The sequence below is a fragment of the Salvelinus alpinus genome, chromosome 11 (assembly GCF_045679555.1).
Source record: "Salvelinus alpinus chromosome 11, SLU_Salpinus.1, whole genome shotgun sequence".
Lineage (NCBI taxonomy): Eukaryota > Metazoa > Chordata > Actinopteri > Salmoniformes > Salmonidae > Salvelinus > Salvelinus alpinus.
In genome coordinates, this window is record NC_092096.1 from 40,268,051 (window position 1) to 40,290,569 (window position 22,519).

Sequence of the window (22,519 nt, forward strand, 5' to 3'; positions counted from 1 at the left end):
TGTGACAAATACAATTTTATCTTATTTGATATCTTTATGAGGTGCAGGTAGTAGAACAGAGCTGTGTTTGTGTTTGTCCCTGGTTCACTGAAGAACATGGGAGAAAATTTAAGAACTCACATGTCCAGCAAGATAAATGATAAGGCCTGTTTCAAGGTTGTTCAAATATTTGCCAGTTGGATCACAGCATCCGTGTGTGCAGGCCCCTAAATACTGTAACACATCAGGTTCAGTCTCAGGGTCAGGCTTTAATTATGGAAACCACTCTGAATCTGATTTGTCAGGGTTAATCCACTGGGCTTTAAGTTTGTGCCACTGGCACAGAGATACTGGGAAGTACTTCACTTCTGCCTAAACTATGCAGTGAGAAGTTAAACAAACTTTGGCTTCATGGGAACTTTACCCCACTTCCCAAAATAAACTAACTGCTCAAGTCACATCATCAGGAAAGCTTGCATCTCTTTTGCAGACAGGGTTGGAGATAAGTATAGTTGGTAGTGGGGTCTTATTATGACTGACATGTAACATTCTTGTTGTACTTCAGGCTACTAGCGCTATAAGGCTTTAGAATCAGCATGGAGGATTGCTGGATTTAATTTCAAGATTTTGTACAGTATGAAACAATGAAGTCTTCCAAGCTAACATACAGGGAATTGTTTTGGCTTTTGTGAGATTGTGAATAGTGTGATTGTCTTCTAATATCAAAGATTTAAGACAGTTGTGCTGGTCTTGATATTATCATTCATAACTTACACAGTACAGGTTGGATAGAATAATTTATTTTTGTAAACATCTATTTTTTTATTTATTTTTTTACAGGTTAAAACTGTCACAATCACAATACATTACATTACAACAAGTAGTCATTTTGCAGTGCTTAACATACTGTTTTTTTCAAGCTGTTAATTTTATGTGCATTTTCTGTTGTTGAGATGTACCCTGTGGATTGGGGAATAATACTGTACATTTCACCAGATGATGAAATGCTACTTTGCAGTTTTTTTTTAGTAAAGATCCAAATAGGGGCATTAGGAATGTTTCCATAAATGACAAATGTGAAGTTAAAACAGACAGTCATGGTCACATGCTTGCTCTGACAAATGTTACACTCACTGAATTGCAGATGACTATCCACAATTCTTTGCTGAGATGTCTTATGCAAGCATACTCTCCCCAAGGTTATGACAAAATGAAGCAAGCATTTGAAAAAACAGACTGGATGAGACCACAAGATACAGTACCTGCGTAAGATTTCATACAACGGCATGAATAACCCAGAAAGGCATACAGCACAACAATTCAACCATCAATGTGGTCAATGAATAGTAATACCATAACGTTCCAGGCAAAGGAATGAAAAACTAAACTACTACATCAAACAATTCAACATTCGGTCTGGCGAAAGTGCATTGCCAGGTGGATGGAAGAGGACCCAGGCAAGAGATGAGAGGTGGACTGTAGGGACCAATTATGGACTCGGTCAATATGGATAACACATGAAACCGCCATCAGGCCAATTCATACTTTACAGCCTTCCACAAGATAACTCATTTAGGATCATGACAGTCTCCAAAGTCCCCCTCCTCCATCTCTGTGCCTGCCCAGACCGTGACCCTGGATCTTTGGGTACGTGTTGTGTGTTTATCGGAAGTCCTCAGCGGAGAACATGCCCTTGGCCCTGCGTAGGATGGAGTCCTTGGAGGCGTCGTATGGGTGCTCCTTGGAGGGTATCTCCAGCACGGCAGGGATGGACTCCATGTGTTGGTCGATGGCGTGACGGATCATCTCTGCTATGAACTGGTTGATTAGGATGATGCCGATGTCATTGCGAGTCAGGAAACTCCTGTGGGGGGCATGACAGAAATAAATAAGTTACAGAGACGACGACTGAACATTACAGTGCTGGTCTGTAAACAACAAAAAACAAGGTATGTTGTCCAGCAGTATTTGAAGGTGTTATGATGAATCATATCACATAACTAGGCCTAATGGAACACAAATATCTTGATACCACCTACCTACAGATTGTAACACCAGATAATGTGACACACACACACGCCACACTATAATAATAATTGTATCCATTATACTGGGAGTTACAGGTTAGGTACTGTTTGGTGTACCACTGAGAATTTTCAATGCCAGGTGTTAACTGTCTAGATAACACCTGACATCACCTATGCAACTACAAACATAATGGAGCATCAACTGTCTTCACCCTGTGTGCAAACAAGCTCACAGTTCGTCTGCTTTTAGCTATTTATATCTTCAATCTCAAAATTAGGTAGATAGCTGGGTGGGTATAACGTTCAAAGTAGCATGATCAATTCACCTAGCTAACTAGCTGCCGAATAGGCATCAACTCACCACGTAGCTTATTCTTAATGTTTGTCCATAGGCTACCAGAGTGAGGACAGACATTTTTCGGAAATAAACTTAAGGAAATAGCCCACTCCCTACCCGGTGTTGTGCCGAAAATCTCCCCCCCGACAGAATCCCCCCCCCCCCACCATTCGCGTGAACGCGCACGCACTCAATTCTTCATTGCTGCGACTTTTTATTTGATTTATTTCACCTTTATTTAACCAGGTTGGCCAGTTGAGAACAAGTTCTCATTTACAACTACGACCTGGCTAAGACAGAGCAAAGCAGTGCGACACAAACAACACAGAGTTACACATGAGAACTTGCTTGCTAGATAGGGTTGCCAACTTTCTCACTACCAAATAAGGGACAAAAGGTGGCGTGCTAGTGCACGGTGCCACGGCGGTGTGGGTACAGTGTTGTGTGAATGAATATACAGTGTATATTCATATTCAATTGGAAAAGCAAAAAAAATGTATATTCCATTTAGTCTATAGCTTTACTAAAACTGTATAATTATGTAAACTTATGTGAATAAACAAAATAAATGATCAAAGAAATCACAATTTGAACCTTTACAGCAAAAAAAAAAATCCCATTTCAAATGCAAAAGAGGAAAAGAGGAGCATGAGTCACTCACCAAGTCTCCTTTTTCCATGGTTATTTTTTGCTGCTTTTGACTGATTCAAGCAGTCCTTTTGCATAGCCAGAGAGAAGTCCTTACATGACAAGACACAGTTCACAGATATTTGAAGTTCATTTTTGATCAGCTCTGTGTTGCATCTGTTTCTTGAGTCTGACCATTTAATGGTCACCCGAGAGAAAATCCTCTCTACAAAGGCATTTGAGCCTGGCACACTGAGGACAAATTAGACAATCCTGAACATGTTGATCAAGTCGGCTTTCCCTAGATTTTGAAAAACTGCCACCCACTTCTCACTGGTGGATTTTGTGGTATCCTGTCTGGCTTTCTGTATTTTCTCCCGGCTAGCACAAAACTCTTCATAGAGTTGGTCCATACTGGCTGTCTCTGTCATTTTGAGGGCAACCACTTCAGTGAAGGAGAGCTCCTCATAGAGGCCGATCGGTTTCAGTTTCACCATTCCATTTTCTGGTGAGAAATCAAACCACTTGTCAATGTATGTAATGACAGTGTCGTAGAACTTCACAAAGTCCTGTTGCTGCTTGGACCTTTGTGCTGCCAATTGTTTGTCCATCAGCTGCTTGTTCTGGTATCCAAAAAAAGCTGTCCTGTTTACGCAGAAGCATCTTCATTTTGAACCTTTTGGACTTCCTCGTAAACATCTGTGATGCAGAGCGTTGTTTCCTCCAGCTTCTTTACAAGTTGGTCAAAAACACACCCCACGTTGTGGAAAAAGCACAGATAAATCTCAGCAGCTTCTGTTTTTTTCTTCATACTCAAAAATACTCTTCAGTGCCACAGGACAGGTCTCCCCAAGGGACCTGAAGTATGAAGTAAGAGCTGGCCAGCTTCGCAGGAGACGATCGACAGCTGGATGAAGAGAGAGCCATCGTGTGCAAACATGTCGCAGAATTTCACGCCACTCAATGTCAACAAAGGCATAAAATGCACGCAGTTCCGCTCTTCGGGAAGCAGATACTGAGAAGTGGCTGTAGATCTTTAAAACAATTGTCTCAATATCCACTGACAGCTGATCGCAGGTGTACTTGCAGGCATTATGAGCTATGTGAGCTTGGCAACTGGCTTTCAGAATACGATTGTTGGCACTGCTAAATAACTGGTAAACGGAGTGGTGTTTTCCAAAGTTGACATTGGCATTATCTGCTGCATAGGCTGTGTTGTGTCTAATATCAATTTCATCAGAGCTTGATGTATGCCATTTGCAGTTTCATCACTGGCTTCATCAAAGTCAAGTAACTTGCACTGCACTCCATCAGACACAGAGAAATATCTCACGCACACTGGAAACATTATTATATTTCCCTTGTTTAATGGCATCACTGGCGACTGAGAAATACACGGGCTCACCTTCGGTCGAGGACAGATCATCCGTCTTTGGTCCTAAAACATTCATTGTAATCATCTCAGCTTTCGTTCTTCCCAAGTGCATAATCTTCACAACATTTGAGTCATGAAACATAGCACCGTTGAGCTCAAGGTTGCCAACAAACAACGCATACAAAGTAGCATGATCAACTCACCTAGCTAACTAGCTGCCGAATAGGCATCAACTCACCACGTAGCTTATTCTTAATGTTTGTCCATAGACTACCAGAGTGAGGACAGACATTTTTCAGAAATAAACTTAATGAAATAGCCCACTCCTTACCCGGGATCTTATTCTACCGCTATACAACTTTATATGCGTTTGTTGGTAACCTTGTTATTTATGAAGTTTTTGGAACATATTCCTGTTGGGACGTTCCACAAATCATACCCACTCTAGATCGCTAGTTATAACTTAACACTTACTTGAAAGTCTCCTCTATCTCTGCGATGCTTGTCTCCTTTTCGACCACCAAGAAATTCGGTTTACGATTTTTATTCAGCTCGCCAATGCCACCGAGTAGGAACCCGGTACACGTATCTTCATCACCAATGACGGCAATTAATTTACCTCGCCCTGCCATTATTTAATTCTACAAGATAAAATAGCGAAAACAAGCAATGACTGGATTTTTTCCTTCTCTGAATCACGAAGCTGTCAGCTGACCAGTACTTCCGCTTTTGGGAGTTCTTTGGAGATGTCAGCTGTCACAAAACGCAGATAGCACCATCTGTTGGTCTATAAGAATGTTTTATCATGAAATGGCGAGCAGGTAAAAATTACTGTCTCTCAATGAAAATGTAATACATTGAATAGCTTTGAATAGTTTTGTAAAAAAAAAAGATGTGGTTTTGGTTTTATGCTTCACAAAGGACAAAATCCTTCTATATCGGAAGGACGTGACGTCACATCAGCTGATGAAGTCACGTGAAGAAAGAGAGGAAACGCAGCAGATGGGTTTATTCATAGGGCAAAACAAGTGAACATGGCAAGTATAAACGCTTATATTCTGATTTACTGCGACTCTGCATGGTGTAAAAGCAACGTATTTAGTGGTTCATACTGTTGTAGCGGCTACACTGTAGCCTATTTTTTGTGTACTGTAGTGCGCGTGAAAGTTTTCTGGCTTTGATGTCTCGCTAGCTAACTGTAAACACTGATTTTTTGTGACCACTTTTACTGTTGACAAAAGCAGATGCAAAGGTCATCTCCTTAGAGCCTTAAACAGTTTGTGGTGGCAGATAATTGTATCCCTTCCACAGATCCTAACATGTGTCCATGCATGTCATTGGTTTGTGTTTTAGACTACTAGCACTCTGACACAGGGTCTGGAGAGGATCCCTGATCAACTGGGTTATTTGGTGATCAGTGAGGATGGCGTATTGGCGGTATGTTCACACAAACATGCGTACCTATATGTCCTGCCCTGTTGCAGCACGCCTATCTTCCACTCCATCTCATTCTCAACTGACTCCCTGTTATTCACCTCTCTCTCAGTCTGCGGGAGAGCTGGAGAATGATGAGCACACAGCGGGGGTCATAATGCAGATGGTGCGGACAGCATGCCGCTTCAGACTGCAGGGTGCTGCTGAGCCGCCCTTCAAACGCATGTCAGGTAAGTCAGACAACACACACCTAGGTCCTAGAGTCACTCACACACGCGTGCACACACACACACACACACAGTATTGCTGCTCCCATCATGCCACTCTAACCAGACCTCCCTGTGTTTTATTTCTTCACAGTCATGCTAGAGGACTATGTGTACACAGTGACCGTGTCTGGTCAGAAGGTATTTGTGGTGAAACGTCAAAACAACCATAGGGAACCTGTAGTGGTGTAGAACCGTGTAGTGAAGATGGGTTGGGAGGATGAAGGCCACCACTCCAATCAACGCACTCACACAGGACACGGACTCAGTAATCCACTGAACTGTTCCGTTCCTAGTTCTATAAGGTTTCAGAACAACAAATACTGAACAAAAATATAAATGCAACATGCAACAGTTTCAGAGATTTTACTGAGTTAAAGTTCATAGAAGGAAATCAGTCAATTGAAATAAATTCATTAGGCCCTAATCTATGGATTTCACAACTGGGCAGGGGTGCAGCCTGGGATGCCAGGCCCATCCAATCAGAATACGTTTTTCCTCAAAAAAGGGCTTTATTACAGACGGAAATACTCCTCAGCACCCCCCATTCCCCTATGTGAAGAAGCTGGATGTGCAGGACCTGGGTTGACGTGGTTACATGTGGTCTACGGTTGTGAGGCTGGTTGGATGTACTGCCAAATCCTCTAAAATGACGTTGGAGCCGGCTTATTCTAGAGAAATTAACATTAAATTATCTGGCAACAGCTCTGTTGTACATTCCTGCAGTCAGCATGCCAATTGCAGGCTCCCTCAAAACTTGAGACATCTGTGGCATCGTGTTGTGTGACATAACTCCACATTTTAGAGGCCTTTTATTGTCCCCAGCACAAGGTGCATCTTGGTAATGGTCACGCTATTTAATAAGCTTCTAGATATGCCACACCTGTCAGGTGGATGGATTATCTTGGCAAAGGAGAAATGTTAACTAACAGGGATGTAAACAAATTTGTGCACAAAATTTGAGAGAAAAAGCTTTTTGTGTGTAATCTTTTATTTCAGCTCATGAAACATGGGACAAACACTTTACATGTTAAGTTTATATTTTTGTTCAGTATAGATATTGAATAATTCACATTGAATGGCCCACAATAGGCATCAAACTGCATGTGTAATCTTAATTGGTAACTTTTTGTTATGAGAAATGGAACAGAATAGTGCTGTGGTGTATTAGTCCGTACAGTATGTGAAGCAAATGAATTGTCGGTTTGTGTGTGGCAGGTAGACTGGAATTCAATCTATTCAGTTTATAGTATCAGTACACATGCTATTTAGTTTGAATGCTCCCCAACAAAGTTTTCTTTAACATACTGTTGCAGATAGAAATACCATGGATAGAGCTGGCATCTTTAAATACTCAATAGAACAGAAGCATGTATGTTCTACTTAATACATTTCTATGTAGTACTGTTGTGCCCTACTGAATGTGGCTTGATGGAAATGTATATTTTTGGGGGGTAACTCTGTGCTGTTTTTTTCCTAACCTGAACTAAGTGTCATGTGTGCAATGTTGCTATGTAATTGCTATTGGTACAAATGTATATACACATGCAATGACTGTTATATCGTGAGCTATTCTCTTGGCATGTTAAATTGTGTGGGAGATTCGGGGCTTTCTTATTTGATTACCTCAAATAAAGCTTAGCTTATAAACATCCACATGCTTTGAACTTGTTTATAAATGCCTTTTTAATGTCGCACTATGCTGAAATTGCTCCGCCATTTCCTGGTTGCTAAAGTTCTAATAGTTTGCCTAATTTCAGTTTGTGACAAAACCAGCAAGTATAGTGTAGAGAATCATTGTAGCGTTTAAACTGCTGTGAATATTTTTTCTATAACGGAAAATATATTAAGCACAAGATGCAAAAACTAAATGGAAGGGGAAGCATAGAAATAGCACACCGAACAAATCTACAGCTTCTTATACTTACTTTCAATGAATGACATATCTATAACTCACATTTCTGTGAATTTGGTCAGGTCGACCAAAAAGTTACATAATGCAAACCATGCATATCTAAGTAGGATTTTAATCTGAAGATAAGTGGGAGCACCTCTGAGGGGAATGGAACTGTTTTTATAAGCACTTTAGTGTTTTTTTCTGCAAGATGCAATTCACTTTCATAAAGTATCAGTTGTTGACAAACCTAATTAGAGAATCCACTCTCTGCTTAATGTACAAAAAACTGAACAGGTTTAGGCTAAAATTGTTATGAAGAAACATTCAACTATTCAAGGTTCTCCAATCCTTCATGAACAACTATGTCCCACCTCACCCAATCAGAGAAGACAAATGACAATGTTTCAACAATTGAGAAAAGAAAAATACAATTTTATTGCATCATAATGGCCTTTGAAATGACTGAAGGTCCTGCACTCTTCACATTGTTTAGGAATGGAACTGACCTTCAGGTTTAGATCTCTGGAATGACTCAGTCAGGGGAGGCCATAGGGGTTTTACACCCGAAACCCAGCTCCATATACCGTTTCCAACAAACTCCCGGTATCCCAATACCCCCCCCAACAAAATCTAGTGGCCCACCCTTCCATTCCACAATGATCAACATCAGCACACAACCATGTGAATCAATTTTATGTTTTTTTAAAACATGCAACTTAAAACAATTTTACTGTTGAGGAAGTTGGGTGGCAAAAAGAAAAGATAGTCTAAAACATCTGCATGTATGACAATGGGAATAAAAGGGAAGAATGATGAAAAAAGGTTTCAGAACAGGAACTGATCGCAAAGTCCATAACTGCAAGTTCTACCAGACAGACACACTGATAATTTAAAAAGTCGCAGTTTTTTTCCATTGATGAAATGCTCAGCCTGCACCCCTTCTACTCTTGTTCGCGTGTTCATATCTCGTTCGCTTCGGTCCTGCGATTTCTCCATTCTTTAGCGTTTCGACAGCTCGTTGGATAACCAGTCCAGTCCTTCGTATAGCCCAGTGCCCTGGGTAGCACAGGTAGCCTGGACATGCCACTGGAAGGAGAGACATAATGAGTTGCTGTACATAAAAGCCAGTAATGTCATACATATGAATAACTCTGCATAGCCACAGTGTATACTACATGGACCACATCTTTATCTGGTCAGAAATACATTTTACTGTACAACTCTTTGGAAGGACTGTTCGAGTGTGTGTGAGAAAGAGAGAGATGCTCACAACTCTGCTGCGCAAGCTCTGCAGGCCCAGTTTGTCTGTGAGGTCGCTCACTGCCATAGCGTTGGGCAGGTCCTGTTTGTTTGCAAACACCAGCAACACTGCCTCCCTCAACTCATCCTCCTGCAGCTGTAGAGAGAAATAAATGAGAGAATTGGTTAGGAGGACAAGGGGAGGGAAACCATAGGCCACAGAAGGCTGTGTGTCACAATGGCAACTATATAAATAACATTATTTACCATTGAATTAATGTTTATTTTCACATGCCAACCATGAGCTCATTTTTAGGTTCCTTTTCACAGAAATACTACAAATGCCAACACAAAAATAGTACTGTTCCTTGACAAAAAACAGTAGCTTAAATAGACATGTATGCAACACTTACCATTTTAGACAGCTCTTCTGCCGACTCTGCTACTCTCTCTCTGTCGTTGCTGTCCACTACGAAGATAAGGCCCTGTGAAGTCAAGGTTCAAAGGTCAGGCTACTGTTATTGTCTACTGTACATATTCACTTAGCTTTTTGGATGAACAAGAGGGTCTTTTGACAGGGTCCATTCTGACACATTGATTCTAGCACTATTTGTATAGTTGAATTAAGACATCAAAGATATGCTATGATGACCACTGATGTAGGTCACTGCTGTCACAGGTGTGTATCGTACCTGTGTGTTCTGGAAGTAGTGCCTCCAGAGGGGGCGGATCTTGTCCTGACCGCCCACATCCCACACGGTGAAGCAAATGTTCTTGTACTCAACAGTCTCCACGTTAAAACCTGCTCGGTCACCGAAGAGCGAGAGAATCAGCAACAGGAATTCACACAGACACTAGATCCAGTATCACCAGTCTGACCTCTACCAGCATAAACAGCTCCGGTCGAGATCATTATGGTAGAAATGAAGGTTCTGTATAAATGATAAGCTAATTAAAACCAATTTGCAATAGGAGTAAACTACTGTCTGTAGATCAAATTGAAAATGAAAAACGATGGAATGGTGACCCAATTCTGTCTGATCTTAGGTGGGACAAACCATTATTTTCTTCCCTACTTATTTTGTCTAGGAGTTTAGACACTTATCAACCAATCTGCTCCATCAAAAGAGCCCCCTCATCCAGCAAGCCCCAACAGCTCTGGCGCATGGAGGCAGTGCAGCCATCTGTTTTTTAAATTGTATTTTCTATTTAACTAAGTAAGTCAGTTAAGAAGAAATTCTTATTTACAATGACGGCCTACTCCGGACAAACCCAGACGACGTTGGGCCAATTGTGCGCTGCCCTATGGTACTCCAAATCACAGCCGGATGTGATACAGCCTGGATTCGAACCAGGTACTTTAGTGACACCTCTTGCACTGAGATGCAGTGCCTTAGACTGCTGTGCCCAGAACTATAGTCATGAAAGGCTTAAAACCATTCAGTTCTATACCTCACCGTCATGTCCAAAAAAAAATATCTTAAATTTGACAGACAATCGTCGAGTGCACAGCTCTGTGTGGACCTTAATGTCCATTTCCATAAACATTAAACAGGGTAGGCCTACATCCCTGAACAATTGGACTTGATTACCATGGCATCAAAGATTGGGCTCAGTGTGTGTGTCATGCTACGTCAGTCACCAGAACAAGACATCAAAAGAAATCATAATAATTTGCCCACAAGCTCAATGAGAAAGCAAGTCCCCCATTTAAAATCAGATTACTGAGGAGATCCTTTTAAAGACAGTCTGCAGGAGTTGAGAAGGCCAATGTTTTGCATATGGTTGTGTATGCTAGAGATCTATCCATCTTTGGCTCTGAGATTTTCTTACCAATGGTTGGAATAGTGGTTACAATCTCCCCCAGCTTCAGTTTGTAGAGAATAGTGGTCTTTCCAGCAGCGTCCAAACCAACTACAGAAGAAAATAGTAATGTCAACAAACTTCCCAATCATAATAAACCCAGATTGGAAAATAAGTAACCTTACAAAAAAAGAAAAACTAGCAAGACAAACATATTGTACTGCAACTTCATGAAAGAGATAGTTAGCTATTACAAAAGGTATATCTCGTGTCAAATGAAATCCCTTTGACAGCTGACAGAGGGAGTGCTTAGTTTTCCATCATCGGCTGTCAAACTGCAATGAGTTGGACAACGTATATAAATATATAGGGTAGCAACTGTGCCTTCAGCTCAAATTAAGAGCAGCATCCACAACCCCAAAATATAGGCTAACACATATAGGTGGACAAGTTATGGTAAGAGTGATGGAAATGAGTCTAGATATTTTGTATTAAACTAGGGACCCATTATAAAAGCTCACTACATCTACAAACGTGTATAGTCCTGAGATGTGACGTAACTAAGCCATTCGTTGGTATTAAGTGAACAAACTACCAGTAATTATTGTGCAATAGCACAAATAGCTATCCATTTTCCTGCCTAAGCCTGAGTGTTATCCTAGCTAGTCTGTGTTTTTACTCCGATTGCTCTCAAACGAGTAATGTTTACGTTACAAGACATATAGCAAGACAGGTGAACAGGTAGTTTACTATAACTATAATATTTCACAAAAAGCAAAGTACATCCCTGATAATGGCAACCCCCTCCCACTAGCTAGTTAACGTTAGCTAGCAGCCAGGTTGATAAAAGGATTGCTCACCCATAAGTATCCTCATCTGTTTTTTGCCAAAAAGCCTGGAAAATATCGACGAAATTGTTAGCCCCATGTTGTGAAAGAGCTCCGCGTGACGATAATAAAATAGAAAACCAAATCTGTTTATTGTAACCAGACAGAGAGTGGGTGCAGCTTTCCTTTCGCAGTCTTTTCAGATGCCACGTCCAGGCCAACGCGGAATAGATGACGTCATCGCTTTCACATAACTTTATTCACAGACGAGAGTCTTCAGTCATTTTTTTTCTCTCTCCTTCATTTTGCACCATGTCGCTATCGTTTATTGAGTTTTTCATTGTACAATGCATACAGTGTATAGTATCAAAATTTGCACAGAAGTCGTTTATTGAGCTTTTCATTGCACAATGCATACAGTGTATAGTATCAACATGTGCTCAGAAGTAGTTTATTGAGAATGTTGAATACAGAGAATCTTCTGTGTTTGACAGATAACGGATTATTTCGACCTTCGCAAGATGGCCGCTTTTACAGACTGCTTCTGGTACATTCTTTCCTACTGTGAAGAACAGGAAGTAGCTTGGAAAACAATCGTTTATTGACACGTCGTATTCCGAATGTGAGTTTACTTTAAAGTTATGATATAGCACATTCTGATTATATTATTGTACATTTGATTATACATCAGTGTATCGAACTGTTTGTTGAAAGTGGTGTGCTGTCGAAGAGAGCGAGGTCTTTCGTGAAAACCATTCCAGATGGTTGTGTAATTTAGCATGACAACTAACTAACAAGCTAGTCTGTTTACTTTACAAGACAGATTTCAAACGACATGGACAGACGTGCTTATGGGCAGACTAGTTGCAAATAATAATAATGTATTATTCGACAGCTAACAGTTAGAGACAGTATTGTAACGACCCTGGATTACAGTATTAACACAGAACGGTATAGTGCTTCAGAAAGTTTTCATACCCCTTGACTTATTAGACATTAGTTGTTACAGCCTGAATTCAAAATGGATTAAATATTATCACCCATCTACACACAATACCCCATAGTGACAAAGTGAAAACATGTTTTTGGTACATATAATTTCAAATCATTTTATTTGTCACATGCGCCGAATACAACAGTGAAATGCTTACTTACAAGCCCTTAGCCAACAATGCAGTTAAGAGCATACCCCCAAAAAAGTAAGAGATAAAAGTAACAATTAAAGAGGAGCAGTAAAATAACAATAGCGAGGCGATATACAGGGGGTATTGGTACAGAGTCAATGTGCGGGGGTACCGGTGGGGAGGTAATGTGTACATGTAGGTAGAGTTATTAAAGTGACTATGCATAGATAATAACAGAGAGTAGCAGCAGCGTAGAAGGGGGGGGGGGCAATGCAAATAGTCTGGGTAGCCATTTGATTAGATGTTTTGGAGTCTTATGGCTTGAGGGTAGAAGCCTCTTGGACCTAGACTTGGCGCTCCGGTACCGCTTGCCGTGCGGTAGCAGAGAGAACAGTCTATGACTAGGGTGGCTGGAGTCTTTGACAATATTTAGGGCCTTCCTCTGCCACCGCCTGGTATAGAGGGCCTGGATGGCAGGAAGCTTGGCCCCGGTGATGTACTGGGCCGTGCGCACTACCCTCTGTAGTGCCTTGCGGTCGGAGGCCGAGCAGTTGCCATACCAGGCAGTGATGCAACCCGTCAGTATGCTCTCGATGGTGCAGCTGTAAAACCTTTTGAGGATCTGAGGACCCATGCCATAGGTTTTGTCGTGCCCTTTTCACAACTGTCTTGGTGTGCTTGGACCATGTTAGTTTGTTGGTGATGTGGACGCCAAGGAACTTGAAACTCTCAACCTGTCCTCCTTTTTCTGTAGTCCACAATAATCTGTCTTGATCACGTTGAGGGAGAGGTTGTTGTCCTTGCGCCACACGGTCAGGTCTCTGACCTCCTCCCTATAGGCTGTCTCATCATTGTCGGTGATCAGGCCTACCACTGTTGTGTCATCGGCAAACTTAATGATGGTGTTGGAGTCATGCCTGGCCACAAATTGCATCCAAATTCCTTTGATCATCTGTGGCTAATTCAATTGTTTGGATATGATTTAGAAAGAAACACAGCTGTCTATATAAGGCCCCACAGTTGACATTGCATGTCAGAGCAGAAACTATACCATGGAGTCCAACGAACTGTCCGTAGATCTCTGAGGTAGAATTGTCATGAGGCATACAGTACCAGTCAAAAGTTTGGACACACCTACTCAGTTCAGGGTTTTTCTTTATTTGACTATTTTCTACATTGTAGAATAATAGGGAAGACATCAAAACTATGAAATAACACATATGGTATTCTGTAGTTATCAAATAAGTGTTAAACAAATCAACATATATTTTATATTTGAGATTGTTCAAAGTAGCCACCATTTGCCTTGATGACAACTTTGCACACTCTTGGCATTCTCTCAACCAGCTTCATGAGGTAGTCACCTGGAATGCATTTCAATTAAAAGGTATACCTTGTTCAAAGTTAATTTATGGAATTTCTTTCCTCTTTAATGCGTTTGAGCCTATCAACTGTGTTGTGACAAGGGTTGGTATACAGAAGAGGGTTGGTATACAGAAGATAGCCCTGTTTGGTAAAAGACCAAGTCCATATTATGGCAAGAACAGCTCAATAAGCAAAGAGAAATGACAGTCCATCATTACTTTAAGGTATGAAGGTCATTCAATACGGAAAATGTCAAGAACTTTGAATGTTTCTTCAAGTGCAGTTGCAAAAAAAACATCAAGCGCTATGATGAAACTGGCTCTCATGAGTAGGTGTGTCCAAACCTTTGACTGGTACTATCTGGGGAAGGGTATAAAACAATTTCTAGAGTGTTGAAAGTTTCCAGGCAAAAAATAACATGATCTGGGAGGTGACCAAGAATCGAATGACCACTCTGACAGAACAATGGAGTTCCTTGGCTGAGATGTGAGAACCTGCCAGAAGGACAAGTCTCTACAGCACTTCACCAATTGGGCTTTATTAAAGAGTGGCCAGATGGAAGCCACTCCTGAGAAAAAGGCACATGACAGAATGCATGTAGTTTGCAAAAAGCTACGTGAAAGACTCTGAGATCATAATGCAAAAGATTCTCTGGTCTGATGAGACACAAAGTGAACTCTTTGGCCTGAATGCAAAGCGCTATGTCTGGAGAAAACCAGTCACAGCTCATCACCCATCTAACACCATCCCTACCGTAAAGCATGGTGGTGGCAGCATCATGCTATGGAGATGCTTTTCAGCAGCAGGGACTGGGAGATTTATAAGGATAGAGGGACCAATGAATGGAGCCAAATACAGACAAATCCTTGAAGAGAACCTGCTTCAGAGTGCAAATGATATTAGACTAGGGGAGAAGATTTACGTTCCAACAGGACAATGACCCCAAGTAGACACATCTCAACATCAACTGTTCAGTAGAGACTATATGAATCAGGCCTTTGTGGTTGAATTGCTGCAAAGAAACCACTACTAAAGGACACCAATAATAATAAGAAGAGACTTGGTTGGGCCAAGAAACACAAGTAATTGACATTAGACCGGTGGATATCTGTCCTTTGCTCTGATGAGTCCAAATGTGAGATTTTTGGTTCCAACCGCTGTGTCTTTGTGAGACGCAGAGAAGGTGAACGAATAATCTCTGCATGTGTGGTTCCCACCATGAAGCATGGAGGAGGTGTGAGGGTGCTTTGCTGGTGACACTGTCAGTGATTTATTTAGAATTCAAGGCACACTTAACCAGCATGGCTACCACAGCATTCTGCAGCGATACGCCATCCCATCTGGTTTGCGCTTAGTGGTACTATCATTTTGTTTTTCAACAGGACAATGACCCAACACACCTCCAGGCTGTGTAAGGGCTATTTTACCAAAAAGGAGAGTGATGGAGTGCTGTATCAGATGACCTGGCCTCCACAATCCCCCGACCTCAACCAAATTGAGATGGTTTGGGATGAGTCGGATCGCAGAGTGAAGGAAAAGCAGCCAACAAGTGCTCAGCATATGTGGGAAGTCCTTCAAGACTGTTGGAAAAGCATTCCAGGTGAAGCTGGTTGAGAGATTGCCAAGAGTGTGCAAAGCTGTCATCAAGGCAAAGGGTGGCTATTTGAAGAATCTCAAATATAAAATATATTTTGATTTGTTTAACACTTTTTTGGTTACTACATGATTCCATATGTGTTATTTCATAGTTTGATGTCTTCACTATTATTCTACAATGTAGAAAATAGTCAAAATAAAGAAAAACACTTTTATGAGTAGGTGTTCAAAAACTTTTGACTGGTAGTGTACAGCCAAAGCAATGCTGGAATGGCTTCAGAACAAGAATGTGAAAGTCCTTGAGTGGCCCAGACTTGAATCCCATTGAAAATATGTGGAAAAACTTGAAGATTGCTGTTCAGCACCGCTCCCAAATGAACTTAACAGAGTTTGAGAAAATCTGCAAGGAAGAATGGGAGAAAATCCCCCAAATCCAGATGTGCAAAGTTGATAGACATACCCAAGACATCTTAAAGATGTAATCGCCACCAAAGGTGTTTCTCCTAAGTATTGATTCAGTGGTGTGAATACTTTTATTTTCAATAGATTTGCAAAAATTTCTAAAAACATGTTTTCACTTTGTCATTATGGGGTATTGTGTGTAGATTGGTGAGAAAAAAAACTATTTTATCTATTTTAAATTCGGGCTGTAACACAACAAAATGTGGAATAAGTCAAGGGGTATGAATACTTTCTGAAGGCAATGTATTGTTAGGTTCTTATTTTTCAGAGTAAATAACTCACGGACATTAGAGAAGCTTCAACCAAGTTTAATTCTTCCCAAAGGTTCAGTACAGCTGTAATCATACAGCAAAACATTTCTCACATCACAGTTATATACCTCCTACGTAAGACACTCCCTCTCTCCAATCCTTAGTTTATGGTTTAACAGGAAAAGAGTAACAAGATCCCAAACCCTTATTACTCCCTTCAGGTGACCTGTCCTCACCTCCTGACCTCAACCCCTCCATCTAATCCACAGATGTCCATCTGTCTTTCCTGTATCAACACGGTGCTCTGCTCCCGTCCCCCAGCACATTACAACACATTCCACAGCTATCTGTCCTTCTACAGAGAACCCTTAACTTTCTCCTTTGATTCTATCTATCATTTATTTAATATCTCAATGTTCAAAATGTCGAACCCAACAGTATCTTTGGCACTGACGTTAGCTTGCTACTATTTTATGTTTTATCATGCTGTCTAACAATGGTTATTCTTACTATATCCCATGCAGAGTTTTGAGCCAGCAATCATGAATCTCAGCTGAAAGTCAAGCAACTGAAAATAAAACCAAAAACCTACTGAGCCATGGAGAAGTTTGGGATGAGCTTTGGGGGTGGCCCCAGCAAGAAGGAGCTTGTGGACGCCATAGAGACTCAGAGAGAGCAGTTGGTCCAGTATCAAACACGCTTCAAGGATGTGGTCAGGGCCTACAAGAGCCTGCTGAAGGAGAAGGAGGCTCTGGAGGCTAGTCTGAAGGTACTGACCGTCTCCCAGGAGGTCGACCTCAGCCAGCGTGGAGATGACGGCTCTGCCAGTGGCAGCCATATGACCTATGACTTCCCAGATGATCACTGCTCCATGCACAGCGAGGACAGTCTGGACACAGCAGCCTCCGCCGACACTGCTACCAGCGCTACCAGTGGGAGCACCAAGGGCGACCAGGCTGAAGAGGAACAGGGTAGTAGCACAGGAGAGATGGGGGCGACCGGGCCTGGTGGCCCCTCAGTGTCCCAGAGGCCTGAGGAGGCTAGTGGGTCAGAGAGCGGTATCAGCTCCAACAGTAGTGGAGGGTCTGAGGTTCAGCAGCACCTAACACCCCCACCCACCTCTTCTATGGAGACTGACCGGAGGGTCCTCCAGCTGAAGACCCAACTGACCACCCTGACCAGCTCCCTGGCCACGGTCACGCAGGAAAAGTCCAGGATGGAGGCCAACTTCCAGGCCGACAAGCGGAAGATCAAGCAGGACATGGATGCGCTCCAGGGGAGGCTGGAGGAGGCCAGGAGGCAGCATGAAGCAGAGATCCATGCCCTGCATGAGCAGCTGGCGGAGAGCAAGGCTCGGGTTATCACCCAGCAGCATGAGAGAGAGCAGGAGCAGGGGAACCACGCCCTCATGCTCAGAGAGCTCCAGAAATTGCTGCAGGAGGAGAGAAGCCAAAGGCAGGATGCCGAGCTTCGGCTGGAGGACACTAGGGAGGTCCTGCTGGAGGTCACACAGGCCGCAGATCGGGGGCACGATTATGAGGCCCGGCTAAAGGAGGTGACCCAGCAGAGGGAGGAGATGAGGAGGAGCCTTCAAACTGCGGAGGCAGAGAGGAACAAGCCAGACCCACGGGTGGAGGAGCTGCAGCGGGAGCTGACGGCACTCAAGAACCACTTTCAGCAGCAGATGCAGCATGAGATCAGAAAGGTATGGTAATGCTTAGGAAGGACTGCAGGGTAAATCCATTTGAATTCAATCACAATTTAACAGCATTTAAAGAACACTTTCCATGCATGTTTACTCATGGAGAGGTGGTCAGAAAGTGACTTTTTGGAACTGAATGCCAAAACATTCAGGAGATAAAGGTACTCAGTTGACCCATTTTTCTTACAAGCAATTCCATGGTAACGGAATTACACTTTGACTACGATTTTTCACTTGAAAATGTATGCCAAACAAAACCATTGATTTCAAAGTTTAACATACCATACAACTCTATGCACGAGGACTAATTTGAACAATTTACACAGCGTTTCACAAAAACACATTTACTGGAAGAACTGTGCAAGATGCAAAGTTTTGTAACAGAATTACAGTAAAATCTCCCATCCGTTTTTTATCCAACCACGTTTTCCAAACACTCTGTTAAATATCTTCTCTGAATTAAGATTCAAAGATGTCTAAAGAAAGAATTGGTTGTCAGCTATGACATGACACCTTGAGTGAAAAAAAATAAATGTTGGTTATTGAACTACAGTAGGTGAAGTAGATTTACACCCGGTAACGGAATTACATCATAGGTCCCTGATCTGTGCTATCCAGAAATGCATAATTATGGATATGAATTCCATTCTCTTCATGGTGATATATCCTGAATAGGTGCACAAAGGTAGACATATGCAATATCTTTCTTTCGCACATTCGGGTATTATTCTACACATTGGCTAATATTATAATGAGCTCTGCTCCCAAACAATACCACATTTGGTTGGTCTTTACCAGACCAAATCTGAACCAATCATAGAAGTCTTATGTTTCACAAGTTTGGACATCACAGTAGAGTTCAGTCTTTAGTGACCATAGAGAGTCAGGACACTCGTTTTCACGTCCCATCCAAAAGACGGCACTTCACATGTTGGCGCTCGTGTCCATTTAAAGATGGAAATACCCATACCCTACCATACCATTAGACATCCATGTCTTCATCACTGTAAAATATTCAGTTTGATATAATAAAAAATCTTCCAAACAGGGTTGTCAAACTTTCATAATTTCTCTAAAAAAATAGTTTTAAAATAAAAATTGACTTTTTTAACCTTCAACGTCAATTATCTAAAAACGTGAACTCTGATTTTTTCGATTTTTTATATTTGCACATGTTGTAGCTTAGACCGTACTTTACATCAGCTGAGGTGTTTTTGAATACATGGTGGGTGTCATTTCAATCATAGAAATGTAATTCATAGAACGGACCTATCCCTTCAGACCACTGCAATTTAGCTGGTACACCATTTAAATTGAACTTCTAATTACTACCACAAAGATGTACACCTGTCCAGATGTGTGGAGCTCCAACCATCTTTGGGGTACCATTTGAAAGTTGACGTTTCAATTGTATTCCCATTTTAGTACATTTATCAGCGAAAACTTGACACCCACCCTGTATTAAAGAGCATGTTGTCTCAACCGATGGCGGTAACAACACAAAAACCTTAGATTATGTAAAATAGGGTCTAAGATACAGCGTATGCAAATAATCTGAGTTTATGCGTATTTATATAATTGATGTTTCAAGTAAAAAAATTTATTAAGGAAACCTTTTTTTTTCAAGAAATTATAAAATAGTTTGACAACCCTGATTTTAAGCTTTTAAATGATACCAATCTCCACAGTTTATATTTTCCAGTGATGAAAACATGGATGTCTCATGGTATGGTGGGGTATGCAAAAATAGGTCAACTTTGCGCACCTTCATCTCTTGAATGTTTTGGCATTCAGTTTCAAAACGTCACTTTCTGAGCGCTTCTATAATGGGTAAATATGTATGGAGGGTTTCGTTCAAATCAAAAGGGGTGCTGTCAGAAAGTGATTGAGTTCAAATGGATTTACCCTGCACTGATTTTACAAATGTATCCCGTATTAAGGTGAATGACAAACATATATAAAATATTTGATGACTTGAATTTTAACACTATATTCAACAACCCTTGACCTCTTGTATTAGAAACAGCTTGATATAACATAAATGCCATGGCAGAGCATAACATGGCATTATAAGGACATAAGGTTCAGGGAGAGGAAGAAAGAACACAAATGTACTGTTGACTTCCATTGTCTATTTGTGTCTCATGGCTGTCATTTGCCTGTCCCCTCTCTATCTGCAGCTGTCGCAGGCAGAGGAGCGTCTGCAGGGGCAATCCCAGCTGGAGGAGGGCCGTGTGGCCAGCCTGGAGTTGCGAGTGTCTGAGCTGTCTGAGCTGCTTGGGGCCTGCGAGAAGGCCCGGCAGAGGGACCAGCAGAACGCCCACTGGCTGAGAGAGCGCATCCTGCAGCTGGACACGGAGAACAAGACCCTGGCCATCGCCGCTTCCACCCGTGGTTCCCCCCTGGACCTCAGCATGGACGAGGTCAACCTGGACGTGAACGTGCTGAAGGAGCGCCTGGAGAAGGTGAAGAGACTTCTTCTGCTAGCCACACAGAGGAACCACCCAGAGCAGACCATGGAGATAGAGAAGCTGGCTGAGATGGAGGGGCGGCTGGGTCAGGGGATGGGCAGTGGGGGGGAGTCATCAGACGGGGAGAAGGCCTCTGCGCTGTACTACCAGCAGGAACTGCGGCAGCTGAAGGAGGAGTTTGAGCGCTACAAGGTGCGGGCGCAGGTGGTGCTGAAGAACAAGAACGCTAAAGACTGCAGCCTTGTCAAAGAGCTGGAGGAGGCCCGTGACCAGCTGGCTGAGCTCAAGGAGAAGTACATCAACCTGCATATCCATGGCGACGAGGCGGAGGCCAAACACCGCCGGGAGCTGGAGGAGTGTCAGCAGGGGAAAGTGATGCTGCAGCAGGGTCATAAACAGGAGCTTGACCGGGCTGAGGCCCAATACAGAGAGAGCCTCCTCAGGCTGGAGGGGGAACTGCACCGGCAGAGGGACCGCACCATGGCCCTGCTGCAAGAGAAGGACCAGGAGTTGGAGAAGCTGAAGTCTATCGGCTACAGTCTCGCTGGTTACAGAAGCCACCACAGCGATGAAGGAGAAACGGGGGCGGACTTCAGAGCGACCGCGGACGGCGGCAGCAACAACAGCAACAACGCCAACAACATGGATGACTTGGCGCAGGAGGAGAGTGACATCATCACCCATGCGTTGCGGCTGGCAGGGCCCAACGAGCCCACGCTCCTCCTGTACGTTGAGCAGCTGGCAAGAAAGGAGGTGGAGATCGGCTCGCTGCGGCGGCAGAAGCACCGGCTAGAGGAGGACGTGCACCAGCTGCAGGGGAGACTGATCGCCAACGGGGAGCGCTACGACGAGGAGGTGGCTGAACTCCGCGGCCAGCTGGACAAACGGCACAGGGACCAGGGCAGGGAGGGGGCAAACCTGGAGTACCTCAAGAACGTAATCTACAAGTTCCTCACCCTTCAGGACACCAGGGGGCGTCAGCAGACCCTCACAGCCATACTAACCATCCTGCACTTCAGCCCTCAGGAGAAGCAGGCGGTGGTCAAACAGCACCAGAACCAGGCGTGGTGGATGGCAGGGATGAGGTAATGATGATGATGGAGGAGAAGAGTTCAGCTCCTCACTCTGCAAATAATGAGAACTCATTTGAAACAATCCCCCGACAGTCAACAAGTGTGTGTTGTTTAGTTTTCCTGAATAAAGGCTATTTATTTTGGTGTGTTGTTTTCCCAGGATTCCGCAATCATTTTGATTACGCAATCATTTTGAATAAAGTCTTGAGGAAAATAAAATGTAATCAACAGTGTCAAAGCTCAAATGTTGATTGCCATTTCATTTTCCTCAAGACTTTATTCAAAATGATTGCTTTATGTGTGAAAAAAATCACACAAAACATTGGATTTTGCAATCTAATGAGTGGATATTGAAGTGTGGGTTTTGTATTTGCCACTATGTGAAGCTGCATGTTTGGTTGTTTTGATTCTTTGATAAGATAGAATCATAGCATGAGGCTCACATCTGTGTTTCTGTCAAAAGAAGGTAACCAAATATTGACCGTTCTTACACAGGGACAAGGACAGAATCTGTTAACTTTTAGATAACAAACCTCAGTCTAATAATTGGGCTGTATGTATAAACACAGCCATAATTATGTTAAAGGAAAGATTCCCTGTTCAAGCAGGCAGAAATACATGAGTTTTGCGTCATATTGAAATAAAGCCAATTAGTGGAAAAAAT

The 22,519-nt window shown here is 42.5% G+C and overlaps 4 protein-coding genes across 4 annotated transcripts; 2 read left to right on the forward strand and 2 right to left on the reverse strand.

The window, feature by feature from the left end:
- Positions 1–763: 763 nt before the first annotated feature.
- On the reverse strand, positions 764–5,123 carry LOC139534147 (V-type proton ATPase subunit F). The gene is made up of 2 exons (XM_071332968.1): positions 4,820–5,123; positions 764–1,843 (listed from the first exon to the last, which is right to left on the reverse strand). Exons 1-2 carry the CDS (start codon positions 4,975–4,977, stop codon positions 1,642–1,644), a joined length of 360 nt encoding a protein of 119 aa, XP_071189069.1. The 5' UTR covers positions 4,978–5,123; the 3' UTR covers positions 764–1,641.
- A 122-nt stretch (positions 5,124–5,245) lies between these two features.
- LOC139534148 (ragulator complex protein LAMTOR4-like) lies at positions 5,246–7,699 on the forward strand. Its single transcript, XM_071332970.1, has 4 exons — positions 5,246–5,382; positions 5,699–5,782; positions 5,892–6,009; positions 6,140–7,699. The coding sequence occupies exons 1-4, from the start codon at positions 5,380–5,382 to the stop codon at positions 6,235–6,237; spliced, it is 303 nt and encodes a 100-aa protein (XP_071189071.1). The 5' UTR covers positions 5,246–5,379; the 3' UTR covers positions 6,238–7,699.
- Positions 7,700–8,353: 654 nt separating this feature from the next.
- On the reverse strand, positions 8,354–12,063 carry LOC139534146 (ADP-ribosylation factor 4). Its single transcript, XM_071332967.1, has 6 exons — positions 11,845–12,063; positions 11,015–11,095; positions 9,874–9,983; positions 9,595–9,666; positions 9,213–9,338; positions 8,354–9,028 (listed from the first exon to the last, which is right to left on the reverse strand). The coding sequence occupies exons 1-6, from the start codon at positions 11,909–11,911 to the stop codon at positions 8,942–8,944; spliced, it is 543 nt and encodes a 180-aa protein (XP_071189068.1). The 5' UTR covers positions 11,912–12,063; the 3' UTR covers positions 8,354–8,941.
- Positions 12,064–12,305: 242 nt separating this feature from the next.
- Positions 12,306–22,000, forward strand: LOC139534145 (GRIP and coiled-coil domain-containing protein 1-like). Its single transcript, XM_071332966.1, has 3 exons — positions 12,306–12,433; positions 17,134–18,314; positions 20,492–22,000. Exons 2-3 carry the CDS (start codon positions 17,208–17,210, stop codon positions 21,869–21,871), a joined length of 2,487 nt encoding a protein of 828 aa, XP_071189067.1. The 5' UTR covers positions 12,306–12,433; positions 17,134–17,207; the 3' UTR covers positions 21,872–22,000.
- Positions 22,001–22,519: the final 519 nt, after the last annotated feature.

Bases quoted from the DNA above. Each gene is read 5' to 3' on its own strand.
- LOC139534145 (XM_071332966.1), top strand. From the start codon at position 17,208: ATGGAGAAGTTTGGGATGAGCTTTGGGGGTGGCCCCAGCAAGAAGGAG. The intron at 18,315-20,491 runs GTATGGTAATGC...CTCTATCTGCAG, and splicing joins TGCAGCATGAGATCAGAAAG to CTGTCGCAGGCAGAGGAGCG.
- LOC139534147 (XM_071332968.1), bottom strand. From the start codon at position 4,977: ATGGCAGGGCGAGGTAAATTAATTGCCGTCATTGGTGATGAAGATACG. The intron at 1,844-4,819 runs GTAAGTGTTAAG...TGCCCCCCACAG, and splicing joins GAGATAGAGGAGACTTTCAA to GAGTTTCCTGACTCGCAATG.
- LOC139534148 (XM_071332970.1), top strand. The intron at 5,783-5,891 runs GTATGTTCACAC...CCTCTCTCTCAG, and splicing joins GTGAGGATGGCGTATTGGCG to TCTGCGGGAGAGCTGGAGAA. The intron at 6,010-6,139 runs GTAAGTCAGACA...ATTTCTTCACAG, and splicing joins GCCCTTCAAACGCATGTCAG to TCATGCTAGAGGACTATGTG.
- LOC139534146 (XM_071332967.1), bottom strand. From the start codon at position 11,911: ATGGGGCTAACAATTTCGTCGATATTTTCCAGGCTTTTTGGCAAAAAA. The intron at 9,667-9,873 runs GTACGATACACA...TTGACTTCACAG, and splicing joins ACTACTTCCAGAACACACAG to GGCCTTATCTTCGTAGTGGA. The intron at 9,339-9,594 runs GTAAGTGTTGCA...TTCTCTCTACAG, and splicing joins CAGAAGAGCTGTCTAAAATG to CTGCAGGAGGATGAGTTGAG.